At 43.3% G+C, this 25,531-nt stretch overlaps 1 protein-coding gene across 3 annotated transcripts in view; it reads left to right on the top strand.

Annotated features, from left to right (window-relative positions):
* LOC139378792 (protein Shroom4-like) overlaps positions 1-25,531 on the top strand; it is a 90,458-nt gene that overhangs the window by 53,760 nt on the left and 11,167 nt on the right. Inside the window, exons 1-2 of one of the 3 annotated variants that reach the window (XM_071121294.1) lie at positions 19,279-20,088; positions 22,097-22,270. In XM_071121294.1, coding sequence (XP_070977395.1) covers positions 22,215-22,270 — 56 coding nt within the window. In that variant the 5' untranslated portion in view covers positions 19,279-20,088; positions 22,097-22,214. Of the gene's footprint in view, positions 1-19,278; positions 20,089-22,096; positions 22,271-25,531 lie in introns of those variants that run through there. The other 2 variants (XM_071121295.1, XM_071121293.1) reach the window with 2 other exon arrangements.

The raw sequence follows: 25,531 nt of genomic DNA on the forward strand, positions 1-25,531 counted from the left end.
CACATGCATGCTTCAGTGTTGCTTTCCTCGAAGCGAGCATATAAGGCATTTAGCTCGTCTGGTAGGCTTGCGTCACTGGGTAGCTCGCGGCTGGGTTTCCCTTTGTAGTATTTTTCAAGCCCTGATACATCCGACGAGTGTCAGAGCTGATTCAATCTTTTTTTTTGTTTACCTTTATTTAAGGTAGGGAAGTCAATTAAGAACAAATTCTTATTTTCAATGACGGCCTAGGAACAGTGGGTTAACTGCCTGTTCAGGGGCAGAACGATAGATTTGTACCTTGTCAGCTCTGGGATTTGAACTTACAACCTTTCGGGTACTAGTCCAACACTCTAACCACTAGGCTACCCTGCCCCCCCACGAGGCTACCCTGCCGCCCCAATCTCAGTCCTGTATTATCGCTTTGCCCTTTTTGATGGTTCGTCTGAGGGCATAGCGGGATTTTTTGATTAGTGTCCTGCTCCTTGAAAACGGCAGTTCTTGCCTTTAGCTCGGTGTGGATGTTGCCAATAATCAATGGTTCTGGTTGGGAAATCTATGTATGGTCACTTTGAGGACGATGTCGTTGATGCACTTATTGATAAAGCCGGTGACTGATGTGGTATACTCCTCAATGCCATTGGATGAATCCCGGATCATATTCCAGTGTGTGTGTAAGCGCAAAGGAAATTAACCTCTCTGCTAGCGGGCTGAAATTCCACAACATACGGTGATCTCTACATAAATAGTCATATTAAACATTCATGAAAACACAAGTGTCTCACATGTATCGAAAGCCTAGAATCTTGCTAATCCAACCGTGTTGTCAGATTTTAAATAGGATTTACTGCGAAAAAATACGATGTGATTATCTGAGCATAGAGCCCCATAAAAAAATTAAATAATTAAACAGCACAGGCGTAACATAATCACAAACTGCAATAATATAAATAGTTTACCTTTGACGATCTTTGTCTGTTTGCAATTCCAATGCTCATTGTTACACAATGAATGATCTTTTGTTTGATAAAATCCATTTTTATAGCCTAACACGAAACATTTTGTGAACCGCTTGTGTCGTGAATTCCGTCTCATTCCATTTTCGACGACACATTCCAGGTAAATAACCCACACAGAACGTGCCTTTTCCAGTCATGTTTGGTTTCACTGCAATCAACTGGTTTGTTTGTAACACATTCAAACGTGATGGGCCATTTCACGGGACGTATTGACTGAAAGAAACCGATTTGAAGACAACAAGTCATGACATCATTGTGCACCAATGATTTGCCTGCTGTTTCGTTGATTGACTGTCTTTTAACCCAATGACCACTGATCGTCTTGAAATCTAGCTGGGTAGATAGCCAATGAGCTGAGCTAAACGGCAATACGCCATGTTTTTATGTGTTGCAAGACCAACCCATGTAGTAAGCTTCAGCGTAAAGTGAGTCATTTGCTATTGAAGTTTCATACCGGAAGAAGCTACGCATATTACGCACTGCAGTGTTTGGTGAACGTGCAGATTCAGCTGTTTATATACCGTAATTGCTGGACTATTAAGCGCACCTGAATATAAACCGCACCCACTGAATTATTAAAAAATATGTATTTTGTACATAAATAAGCCGCACATGTCTATAAGCCGCAGGTGCCTACCGGTGCATTGAAACAAATGAACTTTACACAGCCTTTAAATGAAACACGGCTTGTAACAAAAATTAAACAGTGGCCTACCAAGAAAGTCATTGGTCACTATCTTCCTCCTCCTGTGCACTGAAACCACTGAAGCCAGCTCCTTCGGTGTCGGAGTTGAATAGCCTCAGAATTGCTTCATCCGATGTTGGATCGTTTTCATTGTCGCTCTCGTCACTTTCATCCGGAGGCAAATACCCCGCTGAGCTCATGCTGCCCCTTCAACACGCTGCAGTCCAGCCTTTCGAAACCCGTTGATGATAGTGGATTTTTTGACAATGCTCCCGTGCAGCAGCTCTATTTCCTTTTCCAACAGCCAGATCGATCGCCTTCAACTTGAAAGCTGTATCATATGCATTTCTCCGTGTCTTTCCCATGATGAGGGTGACAAAATTACCACCGTAATCAGAATGATGGGAAGTTTGAGCGCGCTCGATTTACGTCACATTATGTGACGCTGCTCAGTTTTTTGGCGACATGAATATTGTGAAAGCGGGAAAAATCCATAAATTAGCCGCGTCATTGTATAAACCGCGAGGTTCAAAGCGTGGGAATAAAGTAGCGGCTTATAGTCCGGAAATTACGGTAACAATCATTATGACGACTAAGTCCGGGAAAGCTAAATCTAAGTCTAGATATACATATGTACACACAATTTTAGAATAAATTGATTGGGAAGGTGAGACAGAGATTGTTGTAGGACGCTTCATTTAGCGATTGTGGAGGAATATTTTTTGAATGGGAGAGGACATTGTTTTGGACTGGTAAGTTCTTATCATGCTAATGCCCTTGTTTGAAATTAATAATATAAAATATTATTTGTGATTTTTATTTTATTTTAGAAGCAATATATAAACATGTAATGTCATGAAATGTGAGATGCGTGTGTCTGCCGCCCCACCCCAACCCACATGAAATAGCCTATTTGAGGCTGTTGAGGAGAGGGCAAGACCACATCAATGGCCAAAGTGAAATAGAGACAGTAGATCTAGCTGAAATGTTATAATATAAAAGAGACAGTAGATCTAGCAGGTAATAATAATATAATAATATATTCAACCTAATATATTCAACCTTCAACCTTAAACTCTCTATATATACAGTTCCTTGCGAAAGTATTCGGCCCCCTTGAACTTTGCGACCTTTTGCCACATTTCAGGCTTCAAACATAAAGATATAAAACGGTATTTTTGTGTGAAGAATCAACAACAAGTGGGACACAATCATGAAGTGGAACGACATTTATTGGATATTTCAAACTTTTTTAACAAATCAAGAACTGAAAAATTGGGCGTGCAAAATTATTCAGCCCCCTTAAGTTAATACTTTGTAGCGCCACCTTTTGCTGCGATTACAGCTGTAAGTCGCTTGGGGTATGTCTCTATCAGTTTTGCACATCGAGAGACTGAAATTTTGCAAAATTTTGCATTTGTGAACAGCAGTTTTCAGTTCTTTCCACAGATTCTCGATTGGATTCAGGTCTGGACTTTGACTTGGCCATTCTAACACCTGGATATGTTTATTTTTGAACCATTCCATTGTAGATTTTGCTTTATGTTTTGGATCATTGTCTTGTTGGAAGACAAATCTCCGTCCCAGTCTCAGGTCTTTTGCAGACTCCATCAGGTTTTCTTCCAGAATGGTCCTGTATTTGGCTCCATCCATCTTCCCATCAATTTTAACCATCTTCCCTGTCCCTGCTGAAGAAAAGCAGGCCCAAACCATGATGCTGCCACCACCATGTTTGACAGTGGGGATGGTGTGTTCAGCTGTGTTGCTTTTACGCCAAACATAACGATTTGCATTGTTGCCAAAAAGTTCAATTTTGGTTTCATCTGACCAGAGCACCTTCTTCCACCTGTTTGGTGTGTCTCCCAGGTGGCTTGTGGCAAACTTTAAACGACACTTTTTATGGATATCTAAAATATATCTAAGATATCTTTAAGAAATGGCTTTCTTCTTGCCACTCTTCCATAAAGGCCAGATTTGTGCAATATACGACTGATTGTTGTCCTATGGACAGAGTCTCCCACCTCAGCTGTAGATCTCTGCAGTTCATCCAGAGTGATCATGGGCCTCTTGGCTGCATCTCTGATCAGTCTTCTCCTTGTATGAGCTGAAAGTTTAGGGGGACGGCCAGGTCTTGGTAGATTTGCAGTGGTCTGATACTCCTTCCATTTCAATATTATCACTTGCACAGTGCTCCTTGGGATGTTTAAAGCTTGGGAAATCTTTTTGTATCCAAATCCGGCTTTAAACTTCTTCACAACAGTATCTCGGACCTGCCTGGTGTGTTCCTTGTTCTTCATGATGCTCTCTGCGCTTTTAACGGACCTCTGAGACTATCACAGTGCAGGTGCATTTATACAGAGACTTGATTACACACAGGTGGATTGTATTTATCATCATTAGTCATTTAGGTCAACATTGGATCATTCAGAGATCCTCACTGAACTTCTGGAGAGAGTTTGCTGCACTGAAAGTAAAGGGGCTGAATAATTTTGCACGCCCAATTTTTCAGTTTTTGATTTGTTAAAAAAGTTTGAAATATCCAATAAATGTCGTTCCACTTCATGATTGTGTCCCACTTGTTGTTGATTCTTCACAAAAAAATACAGTTTTATATCTTTATGTTTGAAGCCTGAAATGTGGCAAAAGGTCGCAAAGTTCAAGGGGGCCGAATACTTTCGCAAGGCACTGTATATCTGTTTATTATACCTGTTGATACAGGGCTTATATGTGAAACTATTCTAACTGAATATTTTCTATCACAGTGACACTGACTCCGAATGGGAGTCTTATCCGGTGTCCTGTGTGAATTTAAGTATGCTCTCTCTAATTCTCTATTTCTCTCTCTCGGAGGACCTGAGCCCTAGGACCATGCGTCAGTACTACCTGGCATGATGACTACTTGCTGTCCCCAGTCCATCTGAGCTTGCCGCTGTTCCAGTTTCAACTGTTCTGCTTTCGGCTATGGAACCCTAAACTGTTCATTTTTACTCTTGAGGTGCTGTCCTGTTGCACCCTCTACAACCACTGTGATCTCCACCCGGCACAGCCAGAAGAGGACTGGTTCCTCTCTAGGTTTCTTCCTAGGTTTTTGCCTGGGAGTTTTTCCTAGAAACCGTGCTTCACCTGCATTGCTTGCTGTTTGGGGTTTTAGGCTGGGGCTATATACATAGATTTGATTTGATAGAGGACTGAGGGTCTTCCAAATATTGAAAGTGTGTAAATAGTTACCCATGTTATTTTGTAAATGTATATATATATTTTTTTTTCATATTTTTTAATCAATAATTATTATTCTTTCCATGTTTTTTTTACCATTTTGGTATTTTGTATATAGTTATTTGTTTCAAAATGTATACCTTCACCAATTTGGCCACTTGGGTACATTTGGGCTACTTGTGTGGGACACCTGGGTGACTTCATGATAAATGTCATGTAGCACAATCATTTTGGAAGTTATCATTCTGAAACTTTGCACAAGTACTGTTGCCCTCTTATATTTTTCACTGATATTGTCCCCATCATCCTATCTGAATGTTTGTTTTGTCTTGTTCATTTTAAAGATGATACAAAAATAAAAAATAAAAAACCTATGTTTTTTTTCATTGTATTATCTAAACCAGATCTATTGTGTGTTATTGTCCTACATTCAATTCACATTTACTCAAACTTCAGAGTGTTTTCTTTCAAATGGTACCAGGAATATGCATATCCTTGGTTCTGTGCCTGAGCTACAGGCTGTTAGATTTGGGTATGTCTTCAGGCGGAAATTGCACAAAGTAGGGGGGGAGCTGCAAGAGGTTCTAATGTGGATATTTTCAGGTTATTCTGACCTTGAAATACCTCTTAAGGCTGCATCCCAAATGGAACCCTATTAATGCACTATGTTTAACCAATTCTAGTGAAAGGTAGTACACTGTGTAGGTAATAGGGTGTCGTTTGGGATGTAGATGAATTCTTCTTCCTGTTATGACAAAGCCTTTGTACCGGCCAGCTGTAATACATATTGGTGTGTGTGTTTGCGTGAGTCTTGTTTGTGTGTCAAAGAGAAAACATGTCTGTTGTACTAGTTTTTGGAATCCTATACTTTCTGGCTTCATCCTATCAGCCATAAGTTAATTCCAATCAGACAATTCCATTCTAACGACTCTGGGTTGAATTAGTGCAGGGAACCTCTTGCTTTGGTATGGTTCTGTGCAGGGATCGTCTCTCTGGCCTGTGTGGTCCTTTTATCATAAGGTGGGCAGTAGTGGTCATGTTTTGGACATTGCAGCAGATACTGTGTGGGTGGATTGGTGTCCGTGTGTCATCCTACAGTAGGTCTGTCTAAGTAACAGGAAGTCATGAAGGGAAACATTGGGAGTTACAGGAAGTGATGCGATGGGTAAAGAATGTCCCTCCACTGCTGCTCACTGTGAGCAACTGACCACACACACACTACCATGGGACCATGTGAAGACAAAACAATGTATTTACAGCTAGTGACCATTGGCAAAGCCGGAAGACTCTAAAAAGTCACCAACACACCCTTACCGATTGTGTGCGAGCGCCAACCCCCTGCTTCACGGTGTTTTTGCTGGTGACCAACCTTTGCTGTGTTTTGGACACTGGTAGCCAGCCTTCGCTATGTTTTTTTCTGGTGACCAACATTTGCTATGTTTTGAATACTGGTTATTATTAGCATCAAGTCACATTATAATGGCTTGCTAAATTCCTATTGGAATCCAGCCAGAGTGGGGATATCCAACAACTGGAACTTTACACTGGAAAAAACAAATTCAGTAACGGGTGCAAGAAGTCCAACTAACAGATTATATTAGTTTAGAAGTTGTATTTATCTTTGAATAGCATTATATTAATGAATCAATCATTGTACATGTAAAACCACAAAAAAAAAGATATTGAAACAAACAGTTCTTAAGAATCAACTACAATAGAGCATGCTGGGAAATATAAAAATGATGGGCTTGGTCAGACCAGCTTGACCAGCTAGAACATGCTGGTCAACCAGCATAACCTACTAGACCATGCTGGTCAGACCAGCTAGACCATGCTGGACAGACCAGCTAGACCATGCTGAACAGACCAGCTAGACCATGCTGCACAGACCAGCTAGACCATGCTGCACAGACCAGCTAGACCATGCTGCACAGACCAGCTAGACCATGCTGAACAGACCAGCTAGACCATGCTGAACAGACCAGCTAGACCATGCTGGACAGACCAGCTAGACCATGCTGAACAGACCAGCTTGACCATGCTGAACAGACCAGCTAGACCATGCTGAACAGACCAGCTTGACCATGCTGAACAGACCAGCTTGACCAGTCTATGCTCTTTTTTTCTTTTTTTTCTTCTTTTTTTTTTGACAAACGTGACCTACCACCTCGATTTGGTCTTATGTAGCAAAGTTTGAAATGGTTTTATTACATTGGATAAAAGCAGAGACACAGAGCTACAAAATGGTATATCATACACTGAGGAACAATAGGAAAGGAATTCTGCTTTGAAAGTAAGCCCCATCCATATCTTTAAGGGTTCTGATGTGAGGCCAGTGAGGTCATGTGCTAAACAGAGTGATTAATGTAGAGCAGTAAACAACCAAAGATTTCAAGGCTACAAGTGGTGAAAGTAGTAGCCTATAATAAGGAAGAAGTTAAGGGGTCTGAATTATTAACGAATGCACTGTACTGTATATCCTAATATGACTTTGGTGCAGGTCATGTTGTTCCTCACGTTACCGTCTCTGGTAAACACACACTATATCAAATACAATCAAAATGTATTCATCACATGTACAGGATACAGAAGGTGTAAACGGGACAGTGAAATGGTTACTTGCATAGTAGCAATATCAAAAATGGAAAGTGTCCCAATCAAAATATTTTATAATTGGATGAAGCTTACCCAGACACAGTTGTCTGAATTGATGGGTCATGTGAAAGAAATGCTATATTTACCAACCAGCCATGTCGAGCTAAGTAGATGGGTCACTATTGTCTAGACATGTTCACATGTTCATGAAATACAATTGATGGCCATAAACACCTTGATGGTGTTTATCACCTCATGCAATCATCTGGTGGAGTGGAGTCTTTTGTTTAGACATGTAGCTGGCTTGCTAAACAATGAACCATAATGCTACAAACGTACCATACAGTACAAACGGATTGTCATAGCTAGCCACCATGAATGCTGTAGTATGAATCTGCAGCTAGCTAAAGCTAACCAACTATGTTCAATGTTAGCTAGCTATCTAACATTGGGCTATAACTAGCAATGCAAATGGTTTCTGAGATACGAATGTCTAAGGAGATGCTTGTGGACTTCAGGAAAAGGAGGACCGAGCATTCTCATCGACAGGGCTGTAGTGGAGCAGGTTGAGAGCTTCAAGTTCCTTGGTGTCCACATCACCAACAAACTAGAATGGTCCAAACACACCAAGACAGTCGTGAAGAGGGCACGACAAAGCCTATTCCCTCTCAGGAAACTAAAAAGATTTGGCATGGGTCTTGAGATCCTCAAAAGGTTATACAGCTGCAACATTGAGACCATCCTGACTGGTTGCATCACTGCCTGGTATTGCTCGGCCTCCGACCACAAGGCACCATAGAGGGTACTGCGAACGGCCCAGTACATCACTGGGGCTAAGCTGCCTACCATCCAGGACCTCTACACCAGGTGGTGTCAGAGGAAGGCCCTAAAAATTGTCAAAGACCCCAGTCATAGACTGTTCTCTCTACTACAGCATGGCATGCGGTACCGGAGTGCAACGTCTAGGACAAAAAGGCTTCTCAACAGTTTTTACCCCCAAACTATAAGACTCCTGAACAGGTAATCAAATGGCTACCTGGATGATTTGCATTGTGTGACCCCCCCACCCCTCTTTTACGCTGCTGCTACTCTCTGTTTATCATATATGCATAGTCACTTTAACTATACATTCATGTACATACTACCTCAATTGGGCCGACCAACCAGTGCACATTAGCCCACACATTGGCTAACCGGGCTATCTGCATTGTGTCCCACCACCCGCCAACCCCTCTTTTACGCTACTACTACTCTGTTCATCATATATACATAGTCACTTTAAGCATATCTACATGTACATACTACCTCAGTCAGCCCGACTAACCGGTGTCTGTATGTAGCCTTGCTACTGTATATAGCCTCGCTACTGTTATTTTTCACTGTCTTTTTACTGTTGATGTTATTTATTTACTTACCTATTGTTCACCTAATACCTTTTCTGCACTATTGGTTAGAGCCTGAAAGTAAGCATTTCACTGTAATGTCTACTACACCTGTTGTATTCGGCGCACATGACAAATACACTTTGATTTGACATTATTACACAGATCATACACTTAATGTTAGCTAGCGAGCCATCAAGCTAACGTTCGCTAGCTAGCTAACAGTACACTAACTTGCAATGAAAAGGACTTTCTGAAAATGTGTCTCCAGGCTCTTACCTGTATACATGGATAAACGCTTCATGGTAGACTGGAACCACTTTCACTAAGTAAGACATCCGACTGTGTCGTTTCTGTTTTGTTTGTAGCTACAGCTTGTTTGGCCCATTGTGTCAAGTCACTCCAGTTCACACTGACCATGTGCAGAAAGTAGTCAATCACAACATTTTCCCAGTGATCTTCGTTGATAGTGTCTGCACAATTCAGGGCAGCAAAGTTGTTGAGTGCAGTAGTAACACTTCTGCAGTCTCCATGGCTAGTGTTATATACTGCTCAAAAAAATTAAGGGAACACTAAAATAACACATCCTAGATCTGAATGAATGAAATATTCTTATTAACTACTTTTTTCTTTACATAGTTGAATGTGCTGACAACAAAATCACACAAAAATGATCAATGGAAATCAAATTTATCAACACATGGAGGTCTGGATTTGGAGTGACACTCAAAATTAAAGTGGAAACACTACAGGCATTCAAAAGTGACCAAGTGTCCTTAAAACAGGTCAAAATGAGGCTCAGTAGTGTGTGTGGCCTCTACGTGCCTGTATGACCTCCCTACAACGCCTGGGCATGCTCCTGATGAGGTGGCGGATGGTCTCCTGAGGGATCTCCTCCCAGACCTGGACTAAAGCATCCGCCAACTCCTGGACAGTCTGTGGTGCAACGTGGTGGTGTTGGTGGATGGAGCGAGACATGATGTCCCAGATGTGCTCAATTAGATTCAGGTCTGGGGAACGGGCGGGCCAGTCCATAGCATCAATGCCTTCCTCTTGCAGGAACTGCTGACACACTCCAGCCACATGACGTCTAGCATTGTCTTGCATTAGGAGGAACCCAGGGCCAACCGCACCAGCATATGGTCTCACAAGGGGTCTGAGGATCTCATCTCGGTACCGAATGGCAGTCAGGCTACCTCTGGCGAGCACATGGAGGGCTGTGCGGCCCCCCAATGAAATGCCACCCCACACCATGACTGACCCACCGCCAAACCGGTCATGCTGGAGGATGTTGCAGGCAGCAGAACGTTCTCCACGGCGTCTCCAGACTCTGTCACGTCTGTCACATGTGCTCAGTGTGAACCTGCTTTCATCTGTGAAGAGCACAGGGCGCCAGTGGCGAATTTGCAAATGCCAAACGTCCGCACGGTGTTGGGCTGTAAGCACAACCCCCACCTGTGGACGCCGGGCCCTCATACCACCCTCATGGAGTCTGTTTCTGACCGTTTGAGCAGACACATGCACATTTGTGGCCTGCTGGAGGTCATTTTGCAGGGCTCTAGCAGTGCACCTCCTTGCACAACGGCGGAGGTAGCGGTCCAGCTGCTGGGTTGTTGCCCTCCTACGGCCTCCTCCACGTCTCCTGATGTACTGGCCTGTCTCCTGGTAGGGCCTCCATGCTCTGGACACTAGGCTGACAGACACAGCAAACCTTCTTGCCACAGCTCGCATTGATGTGCCATCCTGGATGAGCTGCACTACCTGAGCCACTTGTGTGGGTTGTAGACTCCGTCTCATGCTACCACTAGAGTGAAAGCACCGCCAGCATTCAAAAGTGACCAAAACATCAGCCAGGAAGCATAGGAACTGAGAAGTGGTCTGTGGTTACCACTTTATTGGGGGTGTCTTGCTAATTGCCTATAATTTCCACCTGATGTCCTTTCCATTTGCACAACAGCATGTGAAATTTATTGTCAATCAGTGTTGCTTCCTAAGTGGACAGTTTGATTTCACAGAAGTGTGATTGACTTGGAGTTACATTGTATTGTTTAAGTGTTCCCTTTATTTTTTGAGCAGTGTATATAAATTAGCAACAATAAAAAATAACATACTACACATACTGAGCAGCTCATGTCATAGACAGAAGCATGCTACATGGCAGACCAATCCGAAGTCATCTCTTGGCATGTCCAGCCCATCCATTATCTCAGTCAATCACGGATAGCGAGAATGCTCATGTCTTTTTTTTCTGTGGCTAAACCAACTTGGCTGAGAACAAATCTACCATACCGATGCCTACCCACATGTACCCTGCTAAGCTTTGGAACAAATAGAGCACTGACAACTGTCCATGTAGCTGTTCAACCTGTACATTAATGATCTGTCTGTACTGGATCTGAAGTTCAAATGTATGCAGATGATACAGTGATATATGTGCTTGCAAACAACAAGCTGCACAAGAACTCACTACTGTAATGGTCCAGGTTACAAAGTGTCTCAGTGACTTGTGTTTGCATCTCAATGTGAAAAAAACTGTTTGCATGTTCTTCACAAAGAGGGCAACAGATGCTACTGAGCCAGATGTCTATGTGTCAGGGGAGAAGCTCCAGGTGGTATCTGATTTTAAGTACCTTGGCATCACACTTGATTCCAACCTCTCGTTTAAAAAGCATGTGGACAATTGTGGAAGTAAAAAAAGAAAATCACATTTTTAAGAAACATCAAACCAAATATTTTGAGTTGATTTCACACGCACCCCCCTCCCCAAAGGCTATTGGCAAGACCTCCCCTGCTGTGCCAAGGACCGGGTAAAACAATACCCTAACCCCCTTACCTTCCTCCTTCTCCTGACAAAACAATGGGCATTCCTGCCATTCCTAATGCCTCTTCCTCTCTCTCTAACTCAACCCATCTCATCCCCCGTTCTTTCTTCCTCTCTCTGAATGTGTCTTAAATGGCACCCTATTCCCTATAAAGTGCACTACTTTTGTCCAGAGTCTTATGGGCCCTGGTCAAAAGTAGTGCACTATAAAGGTAAAAGGGTGCCATTTGGGACACAGCCCCTAACTCAACACATCAACTCCTCTCTTCTTTAGTCTATTTCCCAGAGGAGGACAAACAACAACTTTCTCTACCACTAATCAGACCCAGGGTGTGTGTGTGTGTGTTTTAAATGCAGGATTCTGCCACAGTTGAAATGTGCCCTGTCAGCGCTCAGCGGAGCAGACAGAAATCATCTTTGTGTGTGGGTGTGTCAGTATTTGTGTTTCTGTGTTTGTTAGTGTCTCTGAGTGTTTTGTCTCTATGCCTTTGTGTGTGTGTGTGTGTGTGTGTGTTTCATCTCTTTTCATCTCTGTGCGTTTCTCTTTGTTGTGTGTGTGTCATCTCTGCGTGTGGCCTGCTATAGTGATTACTGCAGCTGAGTCCTCATGGCTTCTATTAGCTGTCCCATTAAACAAGGATTCCAATGATACATGACCTCCACACACACACACACACATGCACTCACACACACATACACTACGACACATGCCTACAAGATGTGTGTGTCTCGTGGGAAGAGATAGGATCTTGTCAAATCAACTGCATGTGAGAATGTGAGACATGGAGATGGACATAATAGCACCGCGGTGAGTGTGTGTGTGTGTGTGATCACTGTCTGTGGCTGGTAAAAGGTCCTCAATGTTTTTTAAATATACACTGAACAAAAATATAAAACCCAACATGAAACAATTTCTAAGATTGGTGACATGTCTGAGAATGCAGGCCATACTCGACTCGGCTTATGGTATAGAAATAAACATTAAATGCTCAGGCAACAGGTCTGGTGGACATTCCTGTAGTCAGCATGCCAATTGCACGCTCCCTCAATTTGAGACATCTGTGGCATTGTAGTGTTTGACAAAACTGCACATTTTAGAGCAGCCTTTTATTGTCCGCAGCACAAGGTGCAGCTATGTAATGATCTTTTTAATCAGCTTCTTGATATGCCACACCTGTTAGGTGGATGGATTAATTTGGCAAAGGAGAAATGCTGACTAACAGGGATGTAAGCCAATTTGAGAGAAATCTGCTTTTTGTATGTATGGACAATTTCAGGGATCTTTTTATTTCCCATGAAACATGGGACCAACACTTTGCATGTTGCATTTATAATTTTGTTAAGTATATATTTTTCTCGAGTTTGTTGGATAGACATTGGGAGGACACACAAGAAAGAAAGAAAGAGAGATGGTAGAAAAGTGTGGGCGTGATTCGAACCCGTGCCAGCACTGGAACACTGGAATGTGCTCTGAAGGCAGCGGCTAGACGACTCGTATGTTTTATTCTCTGGAGTGACAATGGTGATATACAGGCAGGAAACACCAACATAAAGTGTCTTAATAGGGCCTCTACGAGCCTCCAGAACACTGTCGTGTCTTTGGCATCATTAAAGTGAAGACTGTTATTTTATCAAATCAATTCTCTGTAATTATTATTATGTGATTAAACTAATCATGTAAATGTAATTAACTAGGAAGTTGGGGCAACAAAGGAAAATCTTCAGATTACAAAGTTATAATTTTCCTAATATAACTTCAGATATTTTAATATCTGATCAATTAGTCTTCTAATTAAGGAATTATTATTTACCTCACGTTAGTCTAATTCCAAATGTCGTAAATGGTTGGTTATCTGCACGAACCCAGACTTTACTATGAATCAACCATACACCAATTGTCTTAATCATTTATTTACTAACTAACTAAGTATTCACAGAAATGCATAAACAAACAAACAAACAGTAGATATGGTTACGAGGAAATGATAGGGGAGCTTCCCTTGTGGGCTAAGCCGATATGACGGCTTGGTGGACAAATGGAAGTGGGTGTGGACTGAGAAGGGCGGGAATTACAAAAGAGTTACTACACAGTTGATAATTATATTAATTGAAATGCTAATCCTTTGCACATGAACGCTCACTCATTCGGGAATAATTGCAATCAATGTATTTTTACACCCAGTGTGTCATCGTGATCTCTGTTGGAATCGTCAGTCCTTCTGTTGGAAAGTTCATCCGAGTGTCTCTCTGCTTCCCTGAAGTCTCATGGTTAGAATGGATACTTCAAAGTACCATTCAGAAATGTTCTTATAGAAAAGATGTTTCGGCGGTTGTCAGTTGTCGGTCTATCTGCAGACTAGTAATTAGTATCTAAGATTTGCTCTTATTTTGTCGGGATCTCACATTAACGGTTTAAAATCAAATAGTTTAATCTTTACTCATTCATTTTAAACAATAATTAGATGTAAACCTCATAACGGAGGCTGCTGTATAAACAGAGTTATGGTAATGTTGCTGTATTGTCTTTCATGAGGTCACAAACATGAAACAAAATGGACTGGGTCGTAGCTGGCTTCTCCACCGACCGTTTACACATTCTCCAAAACATGGATATTGTTCAGTTCTCAAGTTCTGTGATGTAGAATAAGTTCCTTTGTTCTCTCTATGTGTCTCTTTCTGCATGGCCAGGAGGAGAGTCTCCTCCAAGAATTTACGACCTGAGATAACAGAACCTGGGTGTAGGAGGGAGAGAGGGGGAAGACACTCACTATACAGAAAGAAGGCTAGGTCATGACAACAGCTTCAATGTGCCTTGGCATATATTCTACAAGTGTCTGGAACTCTATTGGAGGCCCTAACGGAGTGTTAAACGCCGTCTTCCACTCGTCCCCCTCCCTGATGCGCACGAGATGGTAAGCGTTACGAAGGTCCAACTTAGTGAAAAACCTGGCTCCCTGCAGGATCTCGAAGGCTGAAGACATAAGAGGAAGCGGATAACGATTCTTCACTGTTATGTCATTCAGCCCTCGATAATCTATGCAGGGGCGCAGAGACCCGTCCTTCTTCTTGACAAAAAAAAACCCCGCTCCGGCGGGAGAGGAGGAGGGGACTATGGTACCGGCGTCAAGAGCTACAGACAAATAATCTTCGAGAGCCTTACGTTCGGGAGCCGACAGAGAGTATAGTCTACCCCGGGGGGGGGTGGTTCCCGGAAGGAGATCAATACTACAATCATACGACCGGTGTGGAGGAAGAGAGGTGGCCCTGGACCGACTGAACACCGTGCGCAGATCGTGATATTCCTCCGGCACCCCTGTCAAATCACCAGGCTCCTCCTGTGAAGAAGAGACAGAGGAAACAGGAGGGATAGCAGACATTAAACATTTCACATGACAAGAGACGTTCCAGGAGAGGATAGAATTACTAGACCAATTAATGGAAGGATTATGACAAACTAGCCAGGGATGGCCCAAAACAACAGGTGTAAAAGGTGAACGAAAAATTAAAAAAGAAATGGTTTCACTATGATTACCAGAAACAGTGAGGGTTAAAGGTAGCGTCTCACGCTGAATCCTGGGGAGAGGACTACCATCCAGGGCGAACAAGGCCGTGGGCTCCTTTAACTGTCTGAGAGGAATGTCATGTTCCCGAGCCCAGGTCTCGTCCATAAAACAGCCCTCCGCCCCAGAGTCTATTAAGGCACTGCAGGAAGCTGACGAACCGGTCCAGCGTAGATGGACCGACAAGGTAGTGCAGGATCTTGAAGGAGAGACAGGAGTAGTAGCGCTCACCAGTAGCCCTCCGCTTACTGACGAGCTCTGGCCTTTTACTGGACATGAAGTGACAAAATGACCAGCGGAACCGCAATAGAGACAGAGGCGGTTGGTGATTCTCCGTTCCCTCTCCTTAGTCGAGATGCGGATACCTCCCAGCTGCATGGGCTCAGCACCCGAGCCGGCAGAGGAAGATGGTAGTGATGCGGAGAGGGGGGCGACGGAGAGCGCGAGCTCCTTTCCACGAGCTCGGTGACGAAGATCAACCCGTCGCTCAATGCGAATAGCGAGTTCAATCAAGGAATCCACGCTGGAAGGAACCTCCCGGGAGAGAATCTCATCCTTTACCTCTGCGCGGAGACCCTCCAGAAGACGAGCGAGCAAGGCCGGCTCGTTCCAGCCACTGGAGACAGCAAGAGTGCGAAACTCAATAGAGTAGTCTGTTATGGATCGATTGCCTTGACATAGGGAAGACAGGGCCCTGGAAGCCTCCTCCCCAAAAACAGATCGATCAAAAACCCGTATCATCTCCTCCTTAAAGTCCTGATACTGGTTAGTACACTCAGCCCTTGCCTCCCAGATTGCCGTGCCCCACTCACGAGCCCGTCCAATAAGGAGAGATATGACGTAGGCGACACGAGCAGTGCTCCTGGAGTAAGTGTTGGGCTATGTGACACCATTCTTCCACGAGAAATGTTCTAATTTGGTGTTTTGGTGATGGTAGTGAAAACGCAGTCTCAGTCACTGCTCCAGAATCTGAGAGATCAGATTTGACGAGAGATCTGGCGACTGAGACACACACACACACACACACACACACACTCTTTAAACCCCCTATGCTCCTTTGGCATTTGGCATTTTTATATAAGCATGATGGGATGTTAATTGCTTAATTATCTCAGGAACCACACTTGTGTGGAAGCACCTGCTTTCACTAATGTGACCCTTAATTGCTTAATTAACTCAGGAACCATGGGGAAGAGGGTTCCAAATTTTGGGGGGGTTGTCACATTGGCATTTTCAACTTCATTCCTTTCTTTTTAAAGAGATATAGAGAGTAAGTAAGTGAGATATAAAGAGAGAGAGAGAAAGTGGGGAGACATACATACATACAGTTGGAGTCGGAAATGTACATACACTTTAGCCAAATACATTTAAACTCACTTTTTCACAATTCCTGACATTTAATCCTAGTAAAAATTCCAACTTTGGAAGTGTGCATGGGGTCATTGTCCATTTGGAAGACCCATTTGCGACCAAGTTTTAACTTCCTGACTGTCTTGAAATGTTGCTTCAATATATCCACATATTTTCCTCCCTCATGATGCCATTTTGTGTAGTGCACCAGTCCCTCCTGCAGCAAAGCACCCCCACAACATGATGCTGCCACCCCCATGCTTCAGGGTTGGGATGGTGTTCTTCGGCTTGCAAGCCTCCACATTTCTTCCTGCAAACATAATGATGGTCATTATGGCCAAACAGTTCTATTTTTGTTTCATCAGACCAGAGGACATTTCTCCAAAAAGTACAATCTTTGTCCCCATGTGCAGTTGCAAACCGTAGTCTGGCTTTTTTTATGGCAGTTTTGGAGCAATGGCCTCATCCTTGCTGAGTGGCCTTTCAGGTTATGTCGATACATTTGTACCTGTTTCCTCCAGCATCTTCACAAGGTCCTTTGCTGTTGGGATTGGTTTGGGATTGGTTTTCACTTTTCACACCAAAGTATGCTCATCCCTAGGAGACAGAACACGTTTCCTTCCTGAGCGGTGTGACCGCTGTGTGGTCCCATGGTGTTTATACTTGCGTACTATTGTTTGTACAGATGAATGTGGTACCTTCAGGCGTTTGGAAATTGCTCCCAAGGATGAACCAGACTTGTGGAGGTCAACTGTTATTTTTCTGAGGTCTTTGCTGATTTGTTTTGATTTTCCCATGATGTCAAGCAAAAAGAGGCACTGAGTTTGAAGGTCGGCCTTGAAATACATCCACAGGTACACCTCCAATTGACTCAAATGATGTCAATTAGCCTATCAGAAGCTTCTAAAGCCATGACATCATTTTCTGTAATTTTCCAAGCTGTTTAAAGGCACAGTCAACATAGTGTATGTAAACCTCTGACCCACTCGAATTGTGATACAGTGAATTATAAGTGAAATAATCTGTCTGTAAACAATTGTTTGAAAAATTCCTTGTGTCATGCACAAAGTAGATGTCCTAACCGGCTTGCCTAATAGTTTGTTAACAAGATATTTGTGGAGTGGTTGAAAAACAAGTTTTAATGACTCCAACCTAAGTGTATGTAAACTTCCGACTTCAAATGTACATACACACACCCACACACACAGTCTCAGTAACAAACAGGGTATTGTCCTTCTGTGGACTTCACCCTTCCTGATATATCCTCCTGGAATGGACCTTAGTTTCCCGGCACTGATTAACTGGTGTGTGTGTGATTGGGGAAGCACAAAGTAAACTAACTGCCTGATTGCAGTCTGGTACGTAGAGAAACACACACATACTGAGAACCCATAAAGCAAACAAATGTGCGATGATTGCAGTCTGAACACAAAGGTAGAGGGGGGAGAGAGTGAGAGGGGCTAGAAGGGGTGAGAGCAGGGAGAGGGGGAGGAGGGTTGAGACTATAGTTAACCCATTATGTAAGAAATCTAAACACACACACAGACACGCATGAAGATTGCAGCGACGGTGGCCTCTGGAAATCCTCGCCAACCCCAGGTTCAGACTAATATGGTGTGTGTGTGTGTGTGTGTGTGTGTGTGTGTGTGAGTTCTCGGTCGGAGTCTGTCTTCTCCCACTGTTCTGGATGTTGTTAAAGTGAATTTTCAGCAGGAGTTCTTGATCTTTTATCCCCTTTGTCTCCACAATTTCTTGGTTATCCAATTGGTAGTTACAGTCGTGTCCCATTGCTGCAACTCCTGTACAGACTCGGGAGAGGCGAAGGTCGAGAGCCATGCGACCTCCAAAACACGATCCTGCCAAGCCGCACTGCTTGCTTTACCCGGAAGCCAGCCGCACCAATGTGTCGGAGTAAACACTGTACATCTGGCAAATGACGTCAGCATGCAGGCGTCCGGCCCGCCACAAGGAGTCACTAGAGCGCGATGGGACAAGGAAATCCCGGCCGGCCAAACCCTCCCCTAACCCGGACGACGCTGGCCCAATTGTGTGCTGCCTCATGGGTCTCCCGGTCATGGCCGGCTGTGACACAGTCTGGGATCGAATCTTGGGCTGTAGTGATGCCTCAAGCCCCGCAATGTAGTGCCTTAGACCGCTTCGCCACTCGGTAGGCCTCACAAGGAGTTCTATAGATTAGTTTTGAATCTACAGACTGCCTACTTCTCCCACTGCTCTCTGCTTTCTTTCTCTCCCCCTCCTCCTCTTTCCCCCTCTCTCCTATACATACCCTGCTGAGGTCTTCTCATCTCTGTGTTGTACTATCGCTACTCAGCAAAGGGCAAGAAAACACCAGTCTGGCTGGATGTCACAATAACACTCATCTCTTCTTCTCTTCCTTCTCTCTTTTTACCCCTCTATTTCTCCCTTTCCATCTCTCTCTCCATTTGAGCCCCTCTGAAATGTTTTCTCTCGTTGCTTCTGCAGTTCCAAAACTGGTGTCTTCCTTTTTCTCTCCCTCCCACTCCTGCCCTCTCTCCCCCTCCTTCTCTCTCTCTATCCCTCCCTCCCCCTCATTCTCTCTCTACCTCTCCCTCCCACTCCCTCCCCCCTCTTTCTCTCTTCTAGACAGGAAGTACCTCTGCGTATTTCCTTGTGTGGAACAATAACACTGTGGAACTCTGGGTATTAGTTTAACAGCGTCCGTCTTTATCTGCTCCGAACATAGCTTCCTCTCTGCCTCTCTTTCTGTTCCCCTCTCTCTCTCTCTTCCTCTCCCCCTGAGTCACTCACAGTATTCTGCCTAGAGAGAGAGAGAGGGATTGAGAGGGAGGGAGGATGGTGGAAACAAAGGCAGAGAGAGAGCTATGTTTGGTCTAAGTGACTGAAGCGAGGGACGGTGAGAGGGAGGGAGAGAGAGGGACAAGAGGGTAGATTAGGTTTGTCGGTTGTTTTTTTTGGAGTCTAGGTCAGTTGAGATGGACCACAGAGAGAGAGAAGACTTTGCACACAGTCTCATTTTGTTACTAGAGGACTATAGGGCTGCTCCGAAGGATAGAACTACTCCTAGAAACAGAACCTAACTCTCTTAATATGGCTAGGACTGTTGGACTACTCTTAGAGACAGAACCAAAGCCACCTAGCAAGGCCAGAGAACTGGATTAATTAAGGAGGGAAGGAGACAAGAGCATTGAGAATTTAAGGGAACTTCTTATCCCAACAGTTTTTATTGCCTCTTTTGAACACCGCAGTGGAAATGTTATGTTGAAGACTTGATAAACAGTAGTAAGTAGCCGGACCACCTTCTTTGGGCTAAGTCCATTGTCGTCTGTGTTGGATTGAAGATCTTTGGGCATGTTTATAAGGACTGCTCTCAGACCAGTCTATGGTTGAACTAACATTGGGCCTGACCCTAACTGTGACCCAGTAGACACGGTTCTAGGATCAGGTGTGACTAGGGCCTCTTCTGTGTGGATCCACTCTGGTATGTTATAGACTGACTCGGGAACAGTTAGAAAGTATTGGGTGTTTGTTTCCTCTTATCATCTCCTTTAGTTCCTCTCCTTTTCTCTTTTGATCCCCTACCTTCCATTAATCTTCTCCCCTCTGTGCAGTGTGTACTGTTCTACCTTCACTCTTCTTTGTGTCTTTGAACTTGTCTTCAAGGTGTGACTGGGTGTGTGTCTGATCTCTGTTTTTGTGTGTCTTAATGTGTATATAATTTCATTACTCAGTGTCATTATGACTCTAGAGTAAATTACCTTCAATCTAGTCTCTTCGACTTTATTCTAGTTTAGGAGTCCGTATCATTCAGCTGTTCTAGTTTCTTCTACCACATATGCTATTATCAGTTGTTTCTGTATCAGTATTTCACACAGTCATACATTCACAATGTTTTATGGGTCAAAGTAACATAAATAATGTCTACACATAAACCATGGAACATGGTTTATCTTGCTATCCATCCATCAGTCAGAGTAAAGCATTCGGCTACTGTTCTGTAGACTATGTTTATAAATAGAACTAAGGACGGTCTTGTCTTGTGAAGTTTATTAGATTTCCTGAATGTCTGACAGTGTCCGACACTGATTGGTTCCGGTCTCTAACTGGCTAATCAGGTTAACTGTGGCTTGGTATGTCGATGGCGATTAACTGTTCCTTTGTATCTGGCTGCTTGACAAATGTAACACTAGGACTAGGTCAGTACAGTAGAACATTATATCTCACATTCTTTTTCTTCCATTTCAATATATTTTTTAATAACTCTGTTTCATAATGTCATGTTTTACAAAGATGTCTGAGTACAGTAGATTATCTCAAAGTATACTGCAGAAGACAAAAATGAGATATTTGGATATCAAATATCTCACATTTTTGTCTTCGGCTGTATACTTCTAAATAACTTTTCTTCATGTATATCCTAGTGTAGTTCAATGGATCCGATTCTAAGTACAGTATATCTCTAAATACTGATTGGGCTGGTTTTTCCAGACACAGATTTAGTTTTCCTTCCTATATTCGCTTCTTGTTTTTTATTTTTTTTTGGTTGGTTTTCATAGTCATCAATCATTCCAGGCCCAATCTGGGCTCCATTAACAGTCCTGGGACAAAACTAATCTTAGGTCCATTCATAGTCCTGGAATAAATGATAATAGTGTTTGTTCTATCCCATTTGGGAACTTCCAAAATCTCTCTCCCTATATAACTATACCAAGAGGAACATTTTCAGGGAACAGACAATCATTCGGACAAGTGCACACATGGACACACACACACAATCGTCCTGAGAGAAATCCAAAATTAGCCATTTTAGGAACTATTCTGTTTACTTTAATGAATGGCCATAAATCATAAACTGAAATATTTCCAAAGTGTTCTGACTTCCGACTGTGCCAGATCCTCATTCTTCTTCCATCAGGGTTCTTCCTCCTCAAAATTCCCGGAATTCAGTCGAAATTCTCTCTTGAGATAACATTTTTCAGAGTTATTCCCGGTGCGTTATTCCGAAGTTATTAATAGCTTCAGAATAATGGGCCATTCATGAGCAGGAGTCTCTTGGGATCTCACCGAAGTTTGTTCTAGGCTCCTACCTGGCATGTATACACTGCTTATGGTACTTCCTTTTGGGTCTACACAGACTTCCTTTTGGGTCTACACAGACTTCCTTTTGGGTGTACCGACAAATCATGTTAGCCCTACTGTAGTTACATTATCCCTTTTTTTTCTTTAACCTTAATTTAACTAGGCAAGTCAGTTAAGAACACATTTTTATTTACAATGACGGCCTACACCGGCCAAACCCGGACGACGCTGGGCCAATTGTGCGCCGCCCTATGGGACTCCCAATCACGGCCGGTTGTGATACAGCCTGGATTCGAACCAGGGTGTCTGTAGTGACGCCTCAAACACTGAGAGTTAGTGTCTTAGACTGCTGCGCCACTCGGGAGCCAATCCCTCACCTGTATGTGTGTGTGTTCTCGCTCTCTCTCCAGACGCAGTGTACCTGTGATCAGGCCTCACTCGTGGTACCTGGCCAAGCTTTCATCAACGGAGTCCCCCCACAGTTCTACCCCTGTCCCCCCTCCTCCTCCCCCGTCCCCCCCATCTGCCATGCAGCTCCATCCTGGACCCTACACACTACCCTGGCACTCTACAGCAGACAACAGGTAACATACACACAGATGCATATATACAGACACATACACACAAACACACTGCGCCCTATACACTACCCTGGCACAGCAGACAGCAGGTAATGGTCATTTATATTGGGAAGATACGGGACGGCTAAGTACCCTGGCTTATATGTGAATTAGAGTTTAGAGCGGTCTTTCCCATTCTATTCGATTCCCCCGGAGAATCTTGTCTCCCAACCTTCTATCAAGCTATGTTTGCACACGCCACGTTTGTGTGTGTCATAAACATAATACTGATAATCATAATATTGTATTAGTTGTATTAGTTGTATTAGTATAAAATAATATAATTTCCCCAAATAATTTCCAACCCCTGTGTCTGTGTGTGTGTGTGCGCTCACATGTGTGTACGTATCTGAGCTGTGTGTGTGTGCATATCTGAGCTGTGTGTGTTTGAGGCTGGGTACACAGTCTTGTGGGAGTGCATTGTTGGGCAGACCAGACCAGGGGAATTTTGTCCCTGTGACGTGTTTCTGAAGACTAGCAAACACACACACACACACACACACACACACACACACACACACACACACACACACACACACACACACACACACACACACACACACACACACACACACACACACACACACACACACACACACACACACACACACACACACACACACGTTTCTGAAGACTAGCAAACACACACACACACACACACACACACACACACACGTTTCTGAAGACTAGCAAACACACACACACACACACACACACACACACACACACACTCGCTCACATAGAGCAGACTAAGGGTATTTTGACCTGTGACCTGTTTCCAAAGACTAACAATCATCAGGAAGCTTAGTGACCTCATCGTGTTCTAAAGTCAATAGCATCGCGCCGGATAACAGGGGTATTTTCAGACAGGAATCGATTCACGCATTCCTCACTGGCTGATCACTCAATGGTAGGACCCCCAAACTATCAAAATGGCTTTTCACACTACTGAGACAAACTGGGCCGAGCCAAAGTTGCGGGACTAATATTTGAGCCAGCACAGTTTAATTTGGGTCGGGTACCAAAAACACAATGAATTGGTTGAGAGAAAATAGTTTTTAGGAGATTTTAGTTGATTAAAGTCAACACTAATAAGTACATTGAAATGTTTCCAAAGCTTATACATACTATATACTGACCAAAAATATAAAGCAACATGTAAAGTGTTGGTCCCATGTTTCATGAGCTGAAATAAAAGATCCCAGAAATGTTTCATACTCACAAAAAGCTTATTTCTATCAAATGTTGTGCACACATTTCTTTACATCCCTGTTGGTGAGCATTTCTCCTTTGTCAAGATAATCAATCTACCTGACAGGTGTGGCATATCAAGAAGCTAATTTAAACCGCACAATCATTACACAGGTGCACCTTGTGCTGGGGATAATACAAGTTCACTCTAAAATGAGCAGTTTTGTAACAACACAATTCCACAGTTTTTAGGGAGCGTGCAATTGGTATGCTGACTGGAATGTCCTCCAGAGCTGTTGCCAGAGAATTGAATGCTAATTTCTCTACCATAAGCCACCTCCAATGACGTTTTAGAGAATTTGGCAGTACATCCCACTGACCTCACAACTGCAGACGTCGTGTAACCAAGCCAGACCAGGATCTTCACATCTGGCTTCTCCATCTGCGGGATTGTCTGAGACCAGCCACCTTGACAGCTGATGAAACTGAGGAGTATATCTCTCTGTAATTAAAGCCCTTTTGTGGGGAAAACTATGGCCCTCCCAGGCCCACGAATGGCTGCTTCCCTGCCCAGTCATACAAAATCCATAGATTAGAGCCTAATGTATTTATTTCAATTGAATGAATTCCTGAAATGAACTGTAACTCAGTAAAATCGTAGACATGTTGCGTTTATATTTTTGTTCAGTATAGTAATATAACTATGCTTTATGTGTGTGTGCGTACCTATGTGCATTACTGACTCTAGTCAGTAACAACAAGAAATAGATTGCCTGATATGTTCAGTACATCAGAATGTCCTCAGTTAGCTGTGTAGCGTATACACACAGAGACACACACATATGCACGCAGTGGTTCCCCTTTGATAACAATTAATGATACAATTCACTACAACTACCCCTAATAGTTTTAACGGGCTTGGATTGTCCAGTATTTATGCATCACACACAAGAATGGTTTTGAATGGCGTAGATAGGCTTGAGTTTACGTAAAGCTGTAATCGCTTTGTGCTGCAATTCTCACAATTATGCAGTCCTTGCCTTTATTGCCACATACACAAAACACACACACACACAGACAATGCAATGTCTGATGAGACATATTCTCTCTGCATAACAGGACAATGGCATGTAACTTCCAGAACATGTGGACAAATATGGGAAGACAGTTAATAAACAGAACGTCTGGTCTTGTCTTGTCTTGTCTTGTCTTGTCTTGTCTTGTCTTGTCTTGTCTTGTCTTGTCTTGTCTTGTCTTGTCTTGTCTTGTCTTGTCTTGTCTTGTCTTGTCCTGTCCTGTCCTGTCCTGTCCTGTCCTGTCCTGTCCTGTCCTGTCCTGTCCTGTCTTGTCCTGTCTTGTCCTGTCTTGTCCTGTTTGTGTCTTCCTTTGGGATGTACCGTCAGAAGTTCCATAAACGTTAAACAACCCCTTAAATAGCTAATCAAGACCTCAAACAAAGGCTGACAGTCTGACTCGAGTCCAACTTGATGACTATGATTGTGTGTGTGGCTGCCTGCAGTACGGCTGTATTTTTGTGTGTGCATATGTGTGTAGTGCATGTGTGTCCACTCTAATTCACCATAGAGTTGTTATTCCTGTCATGTTCTTTATCGTCCCCTGATGGAACGTTCGGGAGGGAGGGGATGTAATTTCCTCTGGTTACGACATAATTTCCCGTCGCCCTCTCTACCCACGATGCTTAAAGAAGCTACCATTCAATCTGCTCCTTTTTCTTTTCTTCCTTACAAATTCGTCAGAAACACATGGCAGAGGTAGATCTATGAATAGGAATACAGTAAAGCAGATGAAATCAAGTAGTATATCCTATGCTTCTCTTACTTTACCATTTAGACTAGTGCAAATATAGAAGAGATTCAGCTTCATTAGGCCTACTCCTTAAGATGTAAATAATGTAGCATCTGGTATATGTCGGGTAAAGGACCAAAATATGACTTGCATTGATGATAATACTATTTACTTAATTAATCATTCATTTCTGTCTCCCTTGCTCTCCAACCTCCTCTTCCCCTCTAC

The sequence above is a fragment of the Oncorhynchus clarkii genome, chromosome 21 (assembly GCF_045791955.1).
Source record: "Oncorhynchus clarkii lewisi isolate Uvic-CL-2024 chromosome 21, UVic_Ocla_1.0, whole genome shotgun sequence".
Taxonomy (NCBI): domain Eukaryota; kingdom Metazoa; phylum Chordata; class Actinopteri; order Salmoniformes; family Salmonidae; genus Oncorhynchus; species Oncorhynchus clarkii.